This window comes from Centruroides vittatus, unplaced genomic scaffold (assembly GCF_030686945.1).
Source record: "Centruroides vittatus isolate TY-2023 unplaced genomic scaffold, ASM3068694v2 contig_958, whole genome shotgun sequence".
NCBI classification, from domain to species: Eukaryota; Metazoa; Arthropoda; class Arachnida; order Scorpiones; family Buthidae; genus Centruroides; species Centruroides vittatus.
In genome coordinates this window covers 896,582-911,642 of record NW_027122637.1, presented here as the reverse complement: position 1 = coordinate 911,642, position 15,061 = coordinate 896,582, and the positions used below count along the sequence as shown (strand labels likewise).

At 30.5% G+C, this 15,061-nt stretch overlaps 1 protein-coding gene across 5 annotated transcripts in view; it reads right to left on the bottom strand.

Annotated features, from left to right (window-relative positions):
• Window positions 1-2,901: 2,901 nt before the first annotated feature.
• Window positions 2,902-15,061, bottom strand: part of LOC136985316 (ras and EF-hand domain-containing protein homolog) — a 28,067-nt gene continuing 15,907 nt past the window's right edge. For 2 of the 5 annotated variants that reach the window (XM_067282569.1, XM_067282571.1), the window contains exons 11-19: window positions 8,409-8,569; window positions 7,338-7,462; window positions 6,937-7,256; window positions 6,563-6,644; window positions 6,270-6,384; window positions 5,561-5,611; window positions 4,436-4,555; window positions 4,274-4,350; window positions 2,902-3,099 (exon numbers count right to left, since the gene is read on the bottom strand). In XM_067282569.1, coding sequence (XP_067138670.1) covers window positions 3,003-3,099; window positions 4,274-4,350; window positions 4,436-4,555; window positions 5,561-5,611; window positions 6,270-6,384; window positions 6,563-6,644; window positions 6,937-7,256; window positions 7,338-7,462; window positions 8,409-8,569 — 1,148 coding nt within the window. In that variant the 3' untranslated portion in view covers window positions 2,902-3,002. The remainder of the gene's footprint in view (window positions 3,100-4,273; window positions 4,351-4,435; window positions 4,556-5,560; window positions 5,612-6,269; window positions 6,385-6,562; window positions 6,645-6,936; window positions 7,257-7,337; window positions 7,463-8,408; window positions 8,570-15,061) is intronic. The other 3 variants (XM_067282572.1, XM_067282573.1, XM_067282570.1) reach the window with 2 other exon arrangements.

The window sequence follows — 15,061 nt, the reverse complement described above, 5'->3', positions numbered from 1 at the left end:
CGCAGGAGATAAGGTTATTTTCATCTAAACTATTCACCTTCCACCCAACAGGCTTTGTTAGGGATATGACATATCCGGAATGTGTCATTCTATTGTTTACTCTTTTCAAGTAAATATCATTATACTGTGTTTTGATTTTCTTTTATTGTTTCTTATGAGAACTTATTTTATTTGATATTTATTTTAGTGCAAATTTTATAATATATTGATGTAAAATGAATGAAGTTTAGAAAATTTTTAATTGGGAAAAAAAACTAAAGAAATTTTAAACAGTAAATTTTTTATTGAATTGTTTATTGTCAAACTCTAATTCCTGTTTGAAATTTATTATGGTGTTGTTCGTATTTGTGTTAATTGCTTTTTCGTAAATTAAATTTTCGTGTAGTTAAATATATTTTAATGCGATGTAGATTTGTAAACTAAAACTCTGCACAATTTTGGTGGGCGTATTTGGTTTTTTTTAAATAAATTTCAGAACCTTCTAACTTACAGTAGAGTAGATTGTTGATCGGACTCCGTAGATTTCAATTCGTGTTAGTGTGGCAACAATATTCCAAACGTAACAAAATGGAGCAGATTAATGAAGAGCGAAGAATAATTGTAATTGGAGAATTTTACAAACACGAGGAAAGGGGAGAAGCTTCACAGTTAAGCATTTTGTGGATATGGGAATGTCAGGAGTTTGCCGCATCGTAGAAAAAGCTGGAAAGTGATAAGACATGTCTAGGAATTGGACGAAAGAGAATTAAAATGACAGATACAAAATGTTCTTCTTCTAAAGCGAAAGTCAGCTCCTAAATATACAAAAAACAAACAAAACAAAAAAAGCTGAAAATGGAAAAGACTCTGCCGCGAAAAATGCACCAGGGTGAGTTTAAAGCTTCAAATGTACCGGACGTCGTTATGGACGGCGAATCGTATTGTCCTGTACTGTACGTTTAATAGAACAGACGCCAGGAACAACATGTATCATCGTAAGAATGGGATCGAGGTCGATCCACGACTAAAATTTAAACGTCAAGCATAATTTCCTCTGAAAGTGTCGGTTTGGGTAGGAATCGATCTAAAGGAACATTTCGAGCATTCGTAGCACCCTCTGGACCAGTGCAGGATTTACGTATAAGCTACACAAGCTATAGCTTAGGGCCTCCAAGAAAGTGAGGGCCCCCAAAAAAATTGTCTGAGTGAGCAATTGTCACTGACATATAATATCTGGACTTATAAAGGGCCCCATATCTCAAATAGCTTAGGTCCTTATCAAGTCTAAATCCGGCCCTGCTCTGGACTCTACACCAACAACGTGTACATAAAAGTGTGTATTATGAAGAGACCGATCATATTCCTCGAGAGACACCTCTCGGATGGCCCGTACGTCTTCCGGCCGGACCTGATGGTTGCTCATTACACAACAGATGCCGTTTGTATACTACAGAAATAGAGTTCGTTACGTCGGCAAAGAGCGGTTTCGCGAATGTTCCTCGGTCGCTTGCAATCGAACGATTCTGGCACCGGCCGAAACAGAAAGTGTAGGAAAATGGATGCTCTGCCGAAAACGAAGTGGCGCATCCAGTCCAAATTCTGCCGATTTAATTCGGCATTGAGATTAAAAATCGAAAAAGCCGCCGACTGCGGACCACATTTCGCACTTTAAGAGACGAAAGAAACAAATTTAGTCGATCTTGTCTTCTCGGTTAATCGTGTTTTAAAAATACAGAAGTTAAATTTTTGTGCAGATCCTTTCTTGACATGCCCTTGCTCTTAATTCTGTATAGACTATAATTTTAAATTTTAATATTTAGATTTTTACTTATTATTATAGAAAAACTATATTTATTTTATAGATTTGATTTTTTATAATAACTAATATAATAAATTATAAACAGTGTAAAGTTTTAACAGAAAGTGTGTTAAAATTCTATGCTATTTATATTTAATTTACGCATATATAAATAAGGAATTTAAATACGTTGATATGTGTAATATTAATGTATTTTATGTAAATAATAACATTGCGAGATATTTAATTTTATATCGAAATATACAAATTGTTTAGAAAAAAGAATATACTATAATTCAATAATAAAAAACACCTTATAAGACAATATACAATTCCTAAAATTGTTACTACGTTTATATTAATAATCTGTTTTCAAAACTTCTTGTAATACTAGGGAAAGGTTTGACTACTTCACAATACATAAAAGTTTATATCGTCATTTTTTGGTTTAGATTAATCCGAAGAATGAGCTACATTTTGACCGGATTAAATTGTAATATATTGTTTATATATGGCGTACGTTATTTAAAAAATAGATTCGAACTGAGATGTTGGAAATAAAGATGTTCGGATAGAGAAGATTCTATTTGAGGCCTAGTATATTCGATGACTTTTTAGCCGTATTGCTTCAGTTGTATTGTTGTATAATCAGCATTTATGCGTTTAAAATAAACCAATTTAATCGTTTAAGAAGATTAGTTATATAAAAACCTAATTATTTATATTTTAGAGTTAATTCTTTTTTTTTTTTTTTTTTTTATTAAAACGATAGAAATTACGTAGTAACTAACTATGAGCAAAATATCGTTTATAGCCTACGAAATTTTTCCATTGTTCTGTTTCTTCGATAATTTATTATAATCTTACGCTTAAATGTGTTTTGTTTATTATGTCATTCTTGGACTTAAAGTAATCAAAAATACGCTTCAACTTTTTTCTTTTAATTTATTTTCTTTAATTACTCAATATAAGAATCGTTTAAAATTATTGTAAATGCTATTTAATGATTTTTTTTCAAATTTTGTAAAGATATATACGAAAAGAATAAACAATTTTTCAAACGTGTTTAAGATACTCCCTTCAAATTGAGTCGTAGTCGTCTTTTAATAATCGCAAACCAGAAATTAAAAAACAAACTTTATTAATTATTTCTATTGGATAACAGTAAATAATAACAACAACGAATGATTTAATAAAGAAAATCCATATTCCAAAATGTATATAATTATTTTTTACAACATTTCCCACTTTTTTTGTTTCCTTCTTTCAATAAAATACTACCAGAAGACTTAACTTGAAGATCTTCATTGATAGCCATTGACCTATAATAAATAATTATCGTAGTATTTTCATTAATAACATCTGTCAGTATCGTATATTTATGTATTAAAGAATACACTTGATTTTATTTTTCTTATATAAATAACGAATTCTACCTAAATAAGCAATTCGAACCTTTAAACGACAATAAAATAATCAAAATTTTATAAAAGATTAAACATCATTAATTATTTTTTATTTTAATTAAAATAATTTGTTGTTTATTTATTCGCATTATAAATTCTATTTTTAATTTACACAAATTTAATTAACTTTTTAAAGCTATTAATTATAATCTATTAAAAAATTTTATAAATAGAAATTGGTTATGTGAGCTTTTAATGCTAAATTCATTCTCTGTTTAAAATATATCTTAATTTTTAAAATAATAGAAAATAATTTAGGAAAGTAGTGTGACGACAGCCGAATTAGGAAATTATTTTCGTTGTATCCGATACATTTGAGCCAGATATTAATAACTCACACGATGCTTTTCATTCATTTTGAATGACAGAAACTAAATAAAAAAGAGGCAGAAGTGAAGCTTAACAATAGAAACCTACATCTGAATCCTGATTTTGTTATGTCACCGGGTCGACATGTTTTCATATATGACAGATGAAAGAGATGAATTCTGAGAAATTTTTAATTTAGAACACTGAATAATAGGCCTAATACGAATTCGTTGAATACGCTTTAAATAGTTTTTATTAATAAAAAATGATTAGTAGTAATTATAAAAATTTATAAACTAAAAAATAAATATGGGTTAATATTTTTTACATTTAAATATATATATATATATATCTGTGTGTGTGTGTGTGTGTGTGTGTGTGTGTGTGCGTGTTTATATATACATTAAATTTAATCATAACTTATATTCAATACAATAATTATTTAATATATTCAATATAAGTAAATAAATAATTTATAAAAATATCAAGATTATATGTTTAAAAAGTAAATATGCTATATTTAAAGAAATTTTCGAATAGAAACAATTATACAAATTACAACTTACTATACTGTAATATAATAGAGTAGTCTATATTTATTTACATACGGTATATATTTAATATTAAAATATAAGTTATTAATATTTTATGATTAAACGATTGTATTATTTAAACATGAATAAATATAATAATAAAAGAATAACACGCAATATCATTATACCTAGCAAGTTCTGCGATGGCTTCAAATACATTGCTTCCAGATTTAGCACTCGCTTCCATAAACATCGCTCCAAAATCCTTCCGAGTATTCAAAATTTGTATTTTACTTTAATTAAATTAAAGGTTAATTTAATCAATTTGAAAACAAAAAATTATTTCTAACCTTTGCTAATTTTTCACCACTTTCATAAGGAACACATTCGTTTCCTTGCAAAAGATGTAAATCTCTAAGATCGGTTTTATTAGCTACAATCATTACAGGTATTTTTTGAGTTGTTGCATCCTGAAATTAAAAAGTTTAATTAATGAATGATGTAATGTTAATAAATGTACAATCAGAATTAATAAATTTCAAATTTAAGAAATATTTGTTGATAAATATTAAAGCATAAAACATTACTTATTGTATTTTAGGTAAAAGACATATGATTCAATGTAGCAGTCTATTCTGCTATTCTCTAACGACGAAAACAGACCGAAGTGAAAACTTATGAATTGCAGACTTTGTTATAACATTATACATAGATTTTTTAAGTATCGTTGTTATAGGTGAAAATATCGATGTAACATCTAGTTTTATTAGTATTCCGATTTATCTTTTGGCATATGAAATACACGAATCTCAATTATTATAATAATTAAGCAAAATTATAATATTTTATTACCGAACTAAACGTTTCATACAAGAAATACGAAAATTTAAGTATAAAAAAAAACAATTTTTTATTTCTATATAGCATTGTACAAATATTGGAGGGTCGTAGGAAGAACATAGGAAAAATGAGAAACATGTAAATGTACAATTTTGACTATACTCTATACTTTTTCAAATCTGCTTTTAAGAAAGAAATCGATTTTGGGAAGAAATGGCAAATATAATTCGTATAAATAAGTAATAAAACTTTTAAAATCTAAATAAATTAACAAAAAATAGTGTTAGAAATAATTGCGTTTGTTATTTTAAATTTGTTAATAATGCTAACAAAAAATATAACGTTATTCTAAAAGAAAACATTTCTAATATAGTAATGTTCGGTGTAATTTTATTTAGAAAAATATCTAATCAAAATTTTATCAAAGTAATTGTTACATCAGTTTTTGATACGATCTATTAGTGTTTTACGGAAGCGATTTGTATGTACAAAATATTTTAGAACAAATTACATACTTAATTAGCATATAAAATTTCGTTTACGTTTGCATGTATAATATTTAGCAAGCTTATTCGTATTTTCTATTTCAAACAATTTATTTGTACAATTAACTTCTAAAGAGAAACATGAATTACCACACGGGAATCACTCGTTTGTTTGGCCATCATTCTGTAGAAACAGGATACCTACAACAGAATGAGTAGTATCAACCTCCCTTTATGAATAGAATTTTAATTAAATATAAAAGTTTATGCATACGAAAAATTAAATTTGTTTCAAGTAAAATAAAAACGATAGATATATTAAAAGTTATATTCTTTTAATTTTATGTGGCGTATATTTTGTGTGTGTTAACTGTTTGCTTAATTCTATTTAGGTGATATAGCGGCATCAAATAATATAATGGACTTAATTAACATTATCGTTCTAACTTATATGCGCGTTAAGTTTCATATGCCAAAAGACAAAAATAAATTTTACTACTTTAAAGTTATATAAAAATATACAGAAAACTAAATACAACCAAACTTTTGAACAACGGCCACTGGCGGAAACATAAAAAGTGGTCTTGTTTGGAGGTTATTTTGTATATATTTTTGTTTAAAAAAAGGGATTCCTAAAAAATGCCCACTGTTTAGAGGTGGCCGTTATCGGAGGTTCGACCGTATCATTTCAGAGTAGATTTAATTTACATATTTTTTAAACAAATAATAAAAGTGGTCGCTTCATTGTTATTGTTAATTAAAAAATGTTTACATTTGTTAATATTCTAAAACATAGTTGAAAACAAATCGAACTTAATAAAACTACGCATTTATTATATTAGAAATTAGCAATTCATACATCAATGGCTTCCATCCATTGACGAACATTGAGGAAAGACGATTCATTAGTACAGTCGTATAATAGCATGACACCGTCTGTTTTCCGAAAATAAGATTGGGTTATACTTCTAAACCTACAAAGCATAGAGAATTATCATCAATAAATTTTATAAAAAAGTGAATTTTGATAAACAAATAATTAAGGAGCGAGATGTAACAAAATAAAGTGAATAAATGTTAATACTGTATAATAACTTATACCGAAATATAAACATCATAACTTTTATTTATAATTTGCAAAACATAAATTACCGTTCTTGACCAGCAGTATCCCAAAGTTGTAATGCAATATTTTTATCATCAATTTTCAATGTCTTCACTTGAAAATCTACACCTAAAATTCAAATAACAACTGTTTTATTTCTTATATAATATTTATTTCTAAATAGGCCTATTCATAATCATATTGAACTAATTCGTATTTTTAAGTTTTTCAAGTTATTAAGCTACCAAAACTATTCAGATTTTATCTTCAAGATTACTTTTAATTTATTTAACATAATACATTCACTATTTCACATAACATATTTAATACATAAAATTTTCTCTCTCGAGTATGTAACACTCAAATGTATTCTTGTTTGTTTAAGCTAAAATTGAATATAATAATTTATAAATAAATTTACCTAAAGTGGAATTAAGATGCGCTACGAACATTCCTTTACTTAATCTTAAAATAAAGGAAGACTTTCCAACAGCAGCATCACCAATGAAAACAATTTTATAAGTTCTTTCTGGAGGACCCGTTGCTTCGTAGGTATTTTTTATTTCGCTGTCTGTAATTCCATCGGCGACTTTTTGCATAGACGTTTTATCAACTTCCTCCTCCGTCTCCTTTTTATTATACAAAGACATCGATGAAGATCGTAATTTTTTATTTGTTGTTTGCAACGTTGATCTTGGTAAAGGAACGGGTGAAGGAGTTAGACTTCTCGGTCTCCTTAATTATAGAAAAATGTATAACATAAATTATCATAATTGTAATATTTAAACTATTGTCTATTTTAACATTTTTCAGATAATTTACCCAGCTTTATTTGGATCTAAACCTAATTGGCGTTTAATGTCTGCAATTTTACGTCTAGGAAATTTTTCTTCTGATTTGCATTCGGATGATGGACTTGAAAGTGATGATTCGTTATCTGTCAAACTCTAAAAAGGTAATTTAAACAAAAACGATTGAAACTTTCACTGAAAGAAGATAAACTATACAAACTTAACATAGGCTTACATTCAAAATGTAATCATTTAAGCCTGTTCATATTATTTTGTTGCGAGTCATATATTATGAGACAATATAATAAAATAAACACACGAATTAAACACGTCATTGTGATTATTCATTTAAAGATGTTTTACATACCATTCATATTATTCGAGATGCTACTAATGCGAGATAAATGTACAAAGATATTACGGATAATTACATTTCATTTATAATAATTTTAAATGAAAAATTTAGTAATATTTTAATGCGATGACTGGAAAGTCTTGTTTTAAGTTCTTCCAATATAATTTAAGATATGATATTTATATATTATCTATTTACTTAAATATCTAACTATATTAATATTATATGTATTTTCTTAATGTTGAATAACTAATTTATATCGTCGAAATAATTATTTAACGAAATTTATAGATATTTCATTTTCTACCGAAATACGGTAAAGTTGTACAGTATCTAGATTTTTATTGTCTCCAGAAATTGATAATTTATCTGTAGTAAAATGAAAAGAATATACATGTGTGTATGATGTATGTAGGTATATAGGTATGTATAATAGCCTATATATTTTGTCTCCTGTTATGCAAAACTGAATCGATAAAATGCGGTAACGATATAATTTCACATTTTAAATAAATTATAGGATTTATTTTCTATTTTCTATATAAAAATCTATGGAATACAAAAATCTGCATGCCACAGAAAAAGTTCAAATAAAAATAAAGAATTAAATGGAATAAAATAAAGCGAAACATTCATATATTCCCCCTCATTGCAATGACTTAACTATACGATAAGGTAACTTATTCACAGATATTGCAATTACTGAAAAACTTATTAAAAACAATAATTTTGAATTTGATATCTTACTTTTATTCTTCGTACATCACAATGAACTATTTTTTCCGATGTTGGTAATGTTTCCGTTCTAGTCAACGGTGAATGTTGCAATTGATTTATTATCATAGAATTGTGGTTTATTCCTTCTTCCTGTTCTTCGGAAAAATCTCGAAGTGTAGAAAATCCACTGTCTGTCGAAATTATTATTTTAAAATGCAATTTAAAACAGGAAAAAAAAAACTTATAAATATTCATTAAAAGCACTGTCCTTTCTCCAGCCTCGTTATGTAATATTGCATAATAGGACCGAAGAGTGCATGAAAGTTTTAAAATCATCTTACGATTTTCATAATTTTTTAAATAATAAAGAGGTTTAAATGGACAAAAATTACGAAATAAATAAAAACATGTTTAGCCTATGTCAAAACTATTTTTAAAACTATATTTTTAACAATTTTTTTAAATTTATGTAAAAGTCGGCACACAAAATGTTCTTATTTATTGCTATAATTATACTATTAAATTGAAAAAGCAGTTTTGAATTTTAATTAATCAATTTTGATATTTTCCAAACTTCGTAATAATTAAACACTTTTAAACATTTAAAAATATGTTACAATTAAATACACTGACTCATCGTTTATTATTAGTATAATATATTAATATAACAAAGAGTAATTGAAAATATTATTCATAATAAAAATATTCTTATTATTAAATCTATATAATATTTAATCGAGACGAGTTGATGATGATGATAATAATAATAATAATAACTCTCCCGTGGTCACCACCTGGTCGTGGTGGGAGAGCCCAGTAATTTTACTGATCCATAGGGCAATGCAGGCTGGAGCATAAGCTCCTGGTAGGGACACCCATGCCAGTAAGGTCTATGGGGAGAAATGAAGCTAAGAGTGACCACACCCACATTCTGTGGAGATATTTATTATGGTAATAACTAGATCAAAGTGTGATACCGGCTCGGACGTCGCCCGGGTTAACAAGGTCCGCGTTCGTGAGTTAGGCAGAGGCTCACGTTCGAAAAATAGGCCACAGTCTCCCTTGGTTACCGGTGGCGAAAGCAGCACCGGCCCAAGCATGGCTACTGCAATGCCCTCAACAGATGTGAGGAACCAACCCAGCCTTGGTGTTTCTGTGGCAATGCATCCACAGACCACAAAGGCTGGAAAACCACGCCAACGGATGAAATGGACAGTAGAAATGAACGAGTTTATCATCCGTACTTACTACACAATCACAAAACTTGAAACAAACATGACAGCATACAGACAACAACTACACCATAAATTCACACAACAATATCCTCACCTCACTGTCACTGAACAAAGGGTTGTTGATCAAAAAAGAACAATTATACACAACAACCTTATTCCACAAACAACACTTGAACTTATCAAACAACAGGTTGCTGATCAAATACATCAACAGACAGAAACATCTAACATTAATGAAGATCATGTAACCTGTCAGGATAATCCAGCAACAAGCATTGATAATAACACACATACAACAATTACCACTAATGATACTACAGACACTTCCTCATCCATCACTGATAACATAGACATGGATTTAGTTAATACGCTCTCACCTATATTTCAGGAAACACTCACTAAATATACAGGCACAGATCCCACACAACGACCACGAATACCAAAAATAAACATGTCAAAGGAAGTAGGAAAAACACTAAATTATGTAAACACTCACTTAATACCACACTACATTCATTCAATTTCTACACTCGCAGACATTCATACATTAGTTTATGCTGGGGCAGTCACAGTAGTGACACACCATGGACTGAAAGTACAGTCACAGACAAATACACAGAAAACACAATACTATCACAAGCCTGCCTGGCAGAGAAGAATAGAAACACAAATAAATGACATTAGACAGCAATTAGGCAGGCTGACACAATACACTAAAAGCAACATAACACCCAAATTAAGGAAACAGCTCAAAAACATTTTCAAGAAAATAAAAACACACACAAAACATGAACATCACAACACACACATTACAGAATACATTGATACACTAAAACAAAAACTTGCTGCCAAAGCACGTAGACTCAAACGATACAAAACATGTACACTACGAAAACAACAAAATAAATTATTTACAAACAATGAAAAACTCTTTTACAGACAAATTAATAACAAAGCAAACACTGATACACAGCACAGTGGCACACCAACAGAAGAAGAACTCACAACATATTGGTCTTCTCTTTGGTCCAGTGCTGTCACGCACAATGCTGATGCAGGCTGGATCGAGGAGGAGAACAGAAACTTGCACAACATACCAACTATGCCCTGTGCTGAAATAAACATACATGATTTCCAATACACTGTTAACAGAACACACAACTGGAAGACACCTGGTGTAGACAACATTCACAATTTCTGGTACAAAAAGTTTACATCACTGCACCAGGAACTAGCTAAACACCTAACACACATCATCATCAATCCACAAGACATGCCAAATTTTCTTACTCAGGGCATCACCTACATGAAACCTAAAAACAACAATACCACAGACCCCACACAATACAGACCAATTACATGTCTTCCAACACTGTACAAATTATTGACATCCTGTATCGCAAACAAAATATACAAACATATTGAAGAACACGACATTCTAACAGAACAACAAAAAGGTTGCCGTAGAAATCACAAGGGATGCAAAGAACAGTTACTCATAGATTCAGTCATTCTACGGCAAGCACACAAACAACACAGAAACATACACATGGCTTATATAGACTACAGAAAAGCATTCGACAGTGTTCCACACAGTTGGCTGCTACATATTCTACATATGTACAAAATACATCCATCACTCATTGCATTCTTTCAAAACACTATGCAGCACTGGAGAACAACACTACATCTCAGGGTTAGTAACACTTCCATACAAACAAACCAAATTTTTATTAGGCGAGGAATTTTTCAAGGAGATTCCTTGAGTCCTCTCTGGTTCTGCTTAGCCCTGAACCCATTATCCAACATGTTAAACAACACGCAATATGGTTACAATATCAGACATGAAAAAACAACACAGTTTACACTGTCACATCTCATGTACATGGATGACATAAAACTTTATGCATCCACACAAAAACAACTTCATCAACTCCTACAAATCACACACTCATACACCAAGGACATACAAATGGAATTTGGCCTAGATAAATGCAAAACAGTTCACATAGAAAAAGGAATCCTGAAGAAAGAAGATTTTGCACTTGGAAATGGAGACGTTATTGAATCCATGGAAGAGGGCGAGTTCTACAAGTATTTAGGATTCCAACAGGCCAAACTAACAGAACATACACAAATAAAGCAAAGATTAATTAAAGAATACCAAAGTAGGTTAAATGCTATTCTCAGAACACAGTTAAATGCAAAACACACAGTTAAAGCAATAAACACATATGTCATCCCAGTACTCACATATTCTTTTGGAGTTATACATTGGACTCACACAGATCTTGAGCAACTCCAAAGGAAAACAAGAACAACACTTACTAAACATAAACATCATCATCCTAAATCCGCCACAGAAAGATTAACTATTCAAAAAATTTAAAAAACCAATGGGATCGGTAAAATTTCAATTCTAAAAACTTTAAATTAAAATCCAAGTAAAAAGCTACTCTTTAAAATCCGACTTCGAGTGAGTTAAGAAGACAAAAAAAGAACGAAAAGATGCTATACTTTCATAATTTTATTAATTCCATTTCCTTGGGAAATGGAATTAATAAAATTGGTCATATTAACCCTTCCACGTAAAGATGGCGGACGTGGCCTGATTGACATAGTTAACCTTCACTACAAACAAATACAGTCACTGCGAGAGTTTTTCTACAAAAAACAAGAAACATCACAATTACATAAAGCAGTAACTCTAGCAGACTCGAATAACACACCATTAAACTTACACTCACATCATATGGACACAACAGAACATATAAAAAGCATAGACACCATTAAGCAATCGTGGGCTCGAAAGGCACTCCATGGCAGGCATCCTTATGATCTGGCCCAGGATTTTGTTGACAAAACTGCGTCAAACAGCTGGTTAGCTCGGGGATTCCTCTTTGGGGAGACGGAAGGATTCATGATCGCCATACAGGATCAGGTCATAAATACTAAAAACTACAGAAAACACATACTCAAAGATGCAACACTCACAAATGACACATGCAGAAAATGTCACATCATGCCAGAAACTATACAACACATCACCTCTGGTTGCAAGCTCTTGGCACAGACAGATTATCTACACAGACATAATCAAGTAGCAAATATAATACACCAAGAGCTTGTAAAGAAACACAAATTAGTAGACATCCACGAACCATATTACAAATACATTCCACAGACAGTATTGGAAAACAACACGCACAAAATGTACTACGACAGAGCCATAATCACAGATAAAACAATTTACCACAACAGACCAGACATCACACTCATTGACAAACACAATAAAATCACATACATTATAGACATATCCATTCCAAACACTCACAATATACAAAACGCATGCACTGAAAAAATTAGCAAGTACACAGAACTCGCCCAGGAAATAAGGCATCTGTGGAGGATGGATAGGGTGCTTATTGTACCTGTCGTTCTCTCTTCTACAGGTGTCATACCACACACACTACACAAAAGCCTGGGCACATTAGAATTGAATAGAAACACATACATCACACTACAGAAGGCCACTATATTGAATACATGTCATATTGTGAGAAAATTCCTGAATACAGACACACACACTGATACACTTCTTTAATTTCTGTTTTGGTTACTATGCCTTGACTTTGGTCCGGCATAGTACACAGCCACCGGTGTTAACCGAGTATATCTCACTTAACCCAACATAATAATAATAGAAAATCCTGACAGAGCACCAAACTGTTAGAGTTGAAAGTTTGAAATTTGGTACACAGTTAGAGTATGTCACGAGAACGCACACTAAGAAGGGATGTTTAACCGATAATTACTCCTCACGGTGTGAGGACGAATTAAACTATCTATATAAGTTATCGAGACGTGTCCAAACGGTTAGGAGTTGAAAGTTGAAATTTGGTACACAGTTAGGGTATGTCACGAGAACGCACACTAAGAAGGGATTTTTCGAAATTCCTCCTCACGGGGTGAGGGACGAGATTAAAGCTTCTATATACGTTATCGAGACGTGTCCAAACGGTTAGGAGTTGAAAGTTGAAATTTGGTACACAGTTAGGGTATGTCACGAGAACGCACACTAAGAAGGGATTTTTCGAAATACATACCCACGGGGAAGAGGGACAAGATTAAGTCTTAACACTTCCATCAACGATGGAAGTGTTACGTAACAATGGAAGTGTTAAGAGAAAGCGACGTGCAAGACGCAGATGCAGTTTTTTTTTTTTCGTTTTTGTGGGAAATCGAACATACTTTTAGACCTATCTAAAAATTCTGTAATTAGTCTGGAAACAAGGAGACCCAATTCTTGCATTCTGTGAAAACCAATAAAAACACCTAAATCTATTCTATCTATCTAACACCTAATCTATCTAGAATAATTTTAATCGAATGAAATTAAGTTTGATTTATACTATCCAAAATGATTTATACTATGGCACTCCATGATATAGATATAGTAATAGCTAGATATAGTAAATATACTACCATGAGCTAGATATAGTAAATATACTATAACGTAATGATCTTAATATTCGCTAAAACGGTTAGGAGTTGAAAGTTGAAATTTGGTACACAGTTAGGGTACCAAATTCAAGCACCAAAGTGTTAAGTAACAATGATAGTGTTAAGTAACAATGGATGTGTCAACAATGGAAGTGTTAAGTAACAATGGACAACAAGAGAAAGCGACGGGCAAGATTTACGGGCTCTATAAAAAAAAAGAAAAAAGAAAAAGAATAATATGTTAGAACACATTCGATTTTCAAATTTAAACAGATTAGTTCGGTTTTTCTCGATCTTTCTTCTTTAGAACGTTCGATGAAAATCGAACGATATAATCAGAACACGTCGTGAAAATCGAACAATATTAGAACATTCGATTTTCAAATTCGACCTTTCTTTAGAAATATTAGTTCATTGATGAAATTACTCTTTTTCTTTTGTGACTATAACGTAATAATCTCAATCTTCGCTATCGTTACTTTTGCCCGAGCAACGCCGGGCCTACCTGCTAGTAAATATATAATATAAATTTAACTGGGCTTAATTTTTTATTTCCATATCTTAAGGCAGTTCTATTTGGGATATGATTTTAGATAGAAATTAACTTATATCTTTTAATATATAATTTAATACAATATTTCAATGAGATTCCTGTTTGTGAAATTTTGTAATTAAGATGTTGTAAAATGTTTAAATTATTTTAATTACAAATTTGGTTTAGAAAGTTTTTCTAAGCAATAAAACTAATCCGTCAGTTACATTGAGATTAATTTACGTATTACATTTTTAGAAAAGTTTTAAGATTTGGAAAAAAGAGAGGAACACAGAATTTTGTCATTTTTTCTGTGAATATTCCTTAAAGTATTTTAAAAACTAATTTCTAATTCATTAACAGCAATTACGAGTCACATGCAAACTTTTACATTTTACATTTATCGTCAGAGA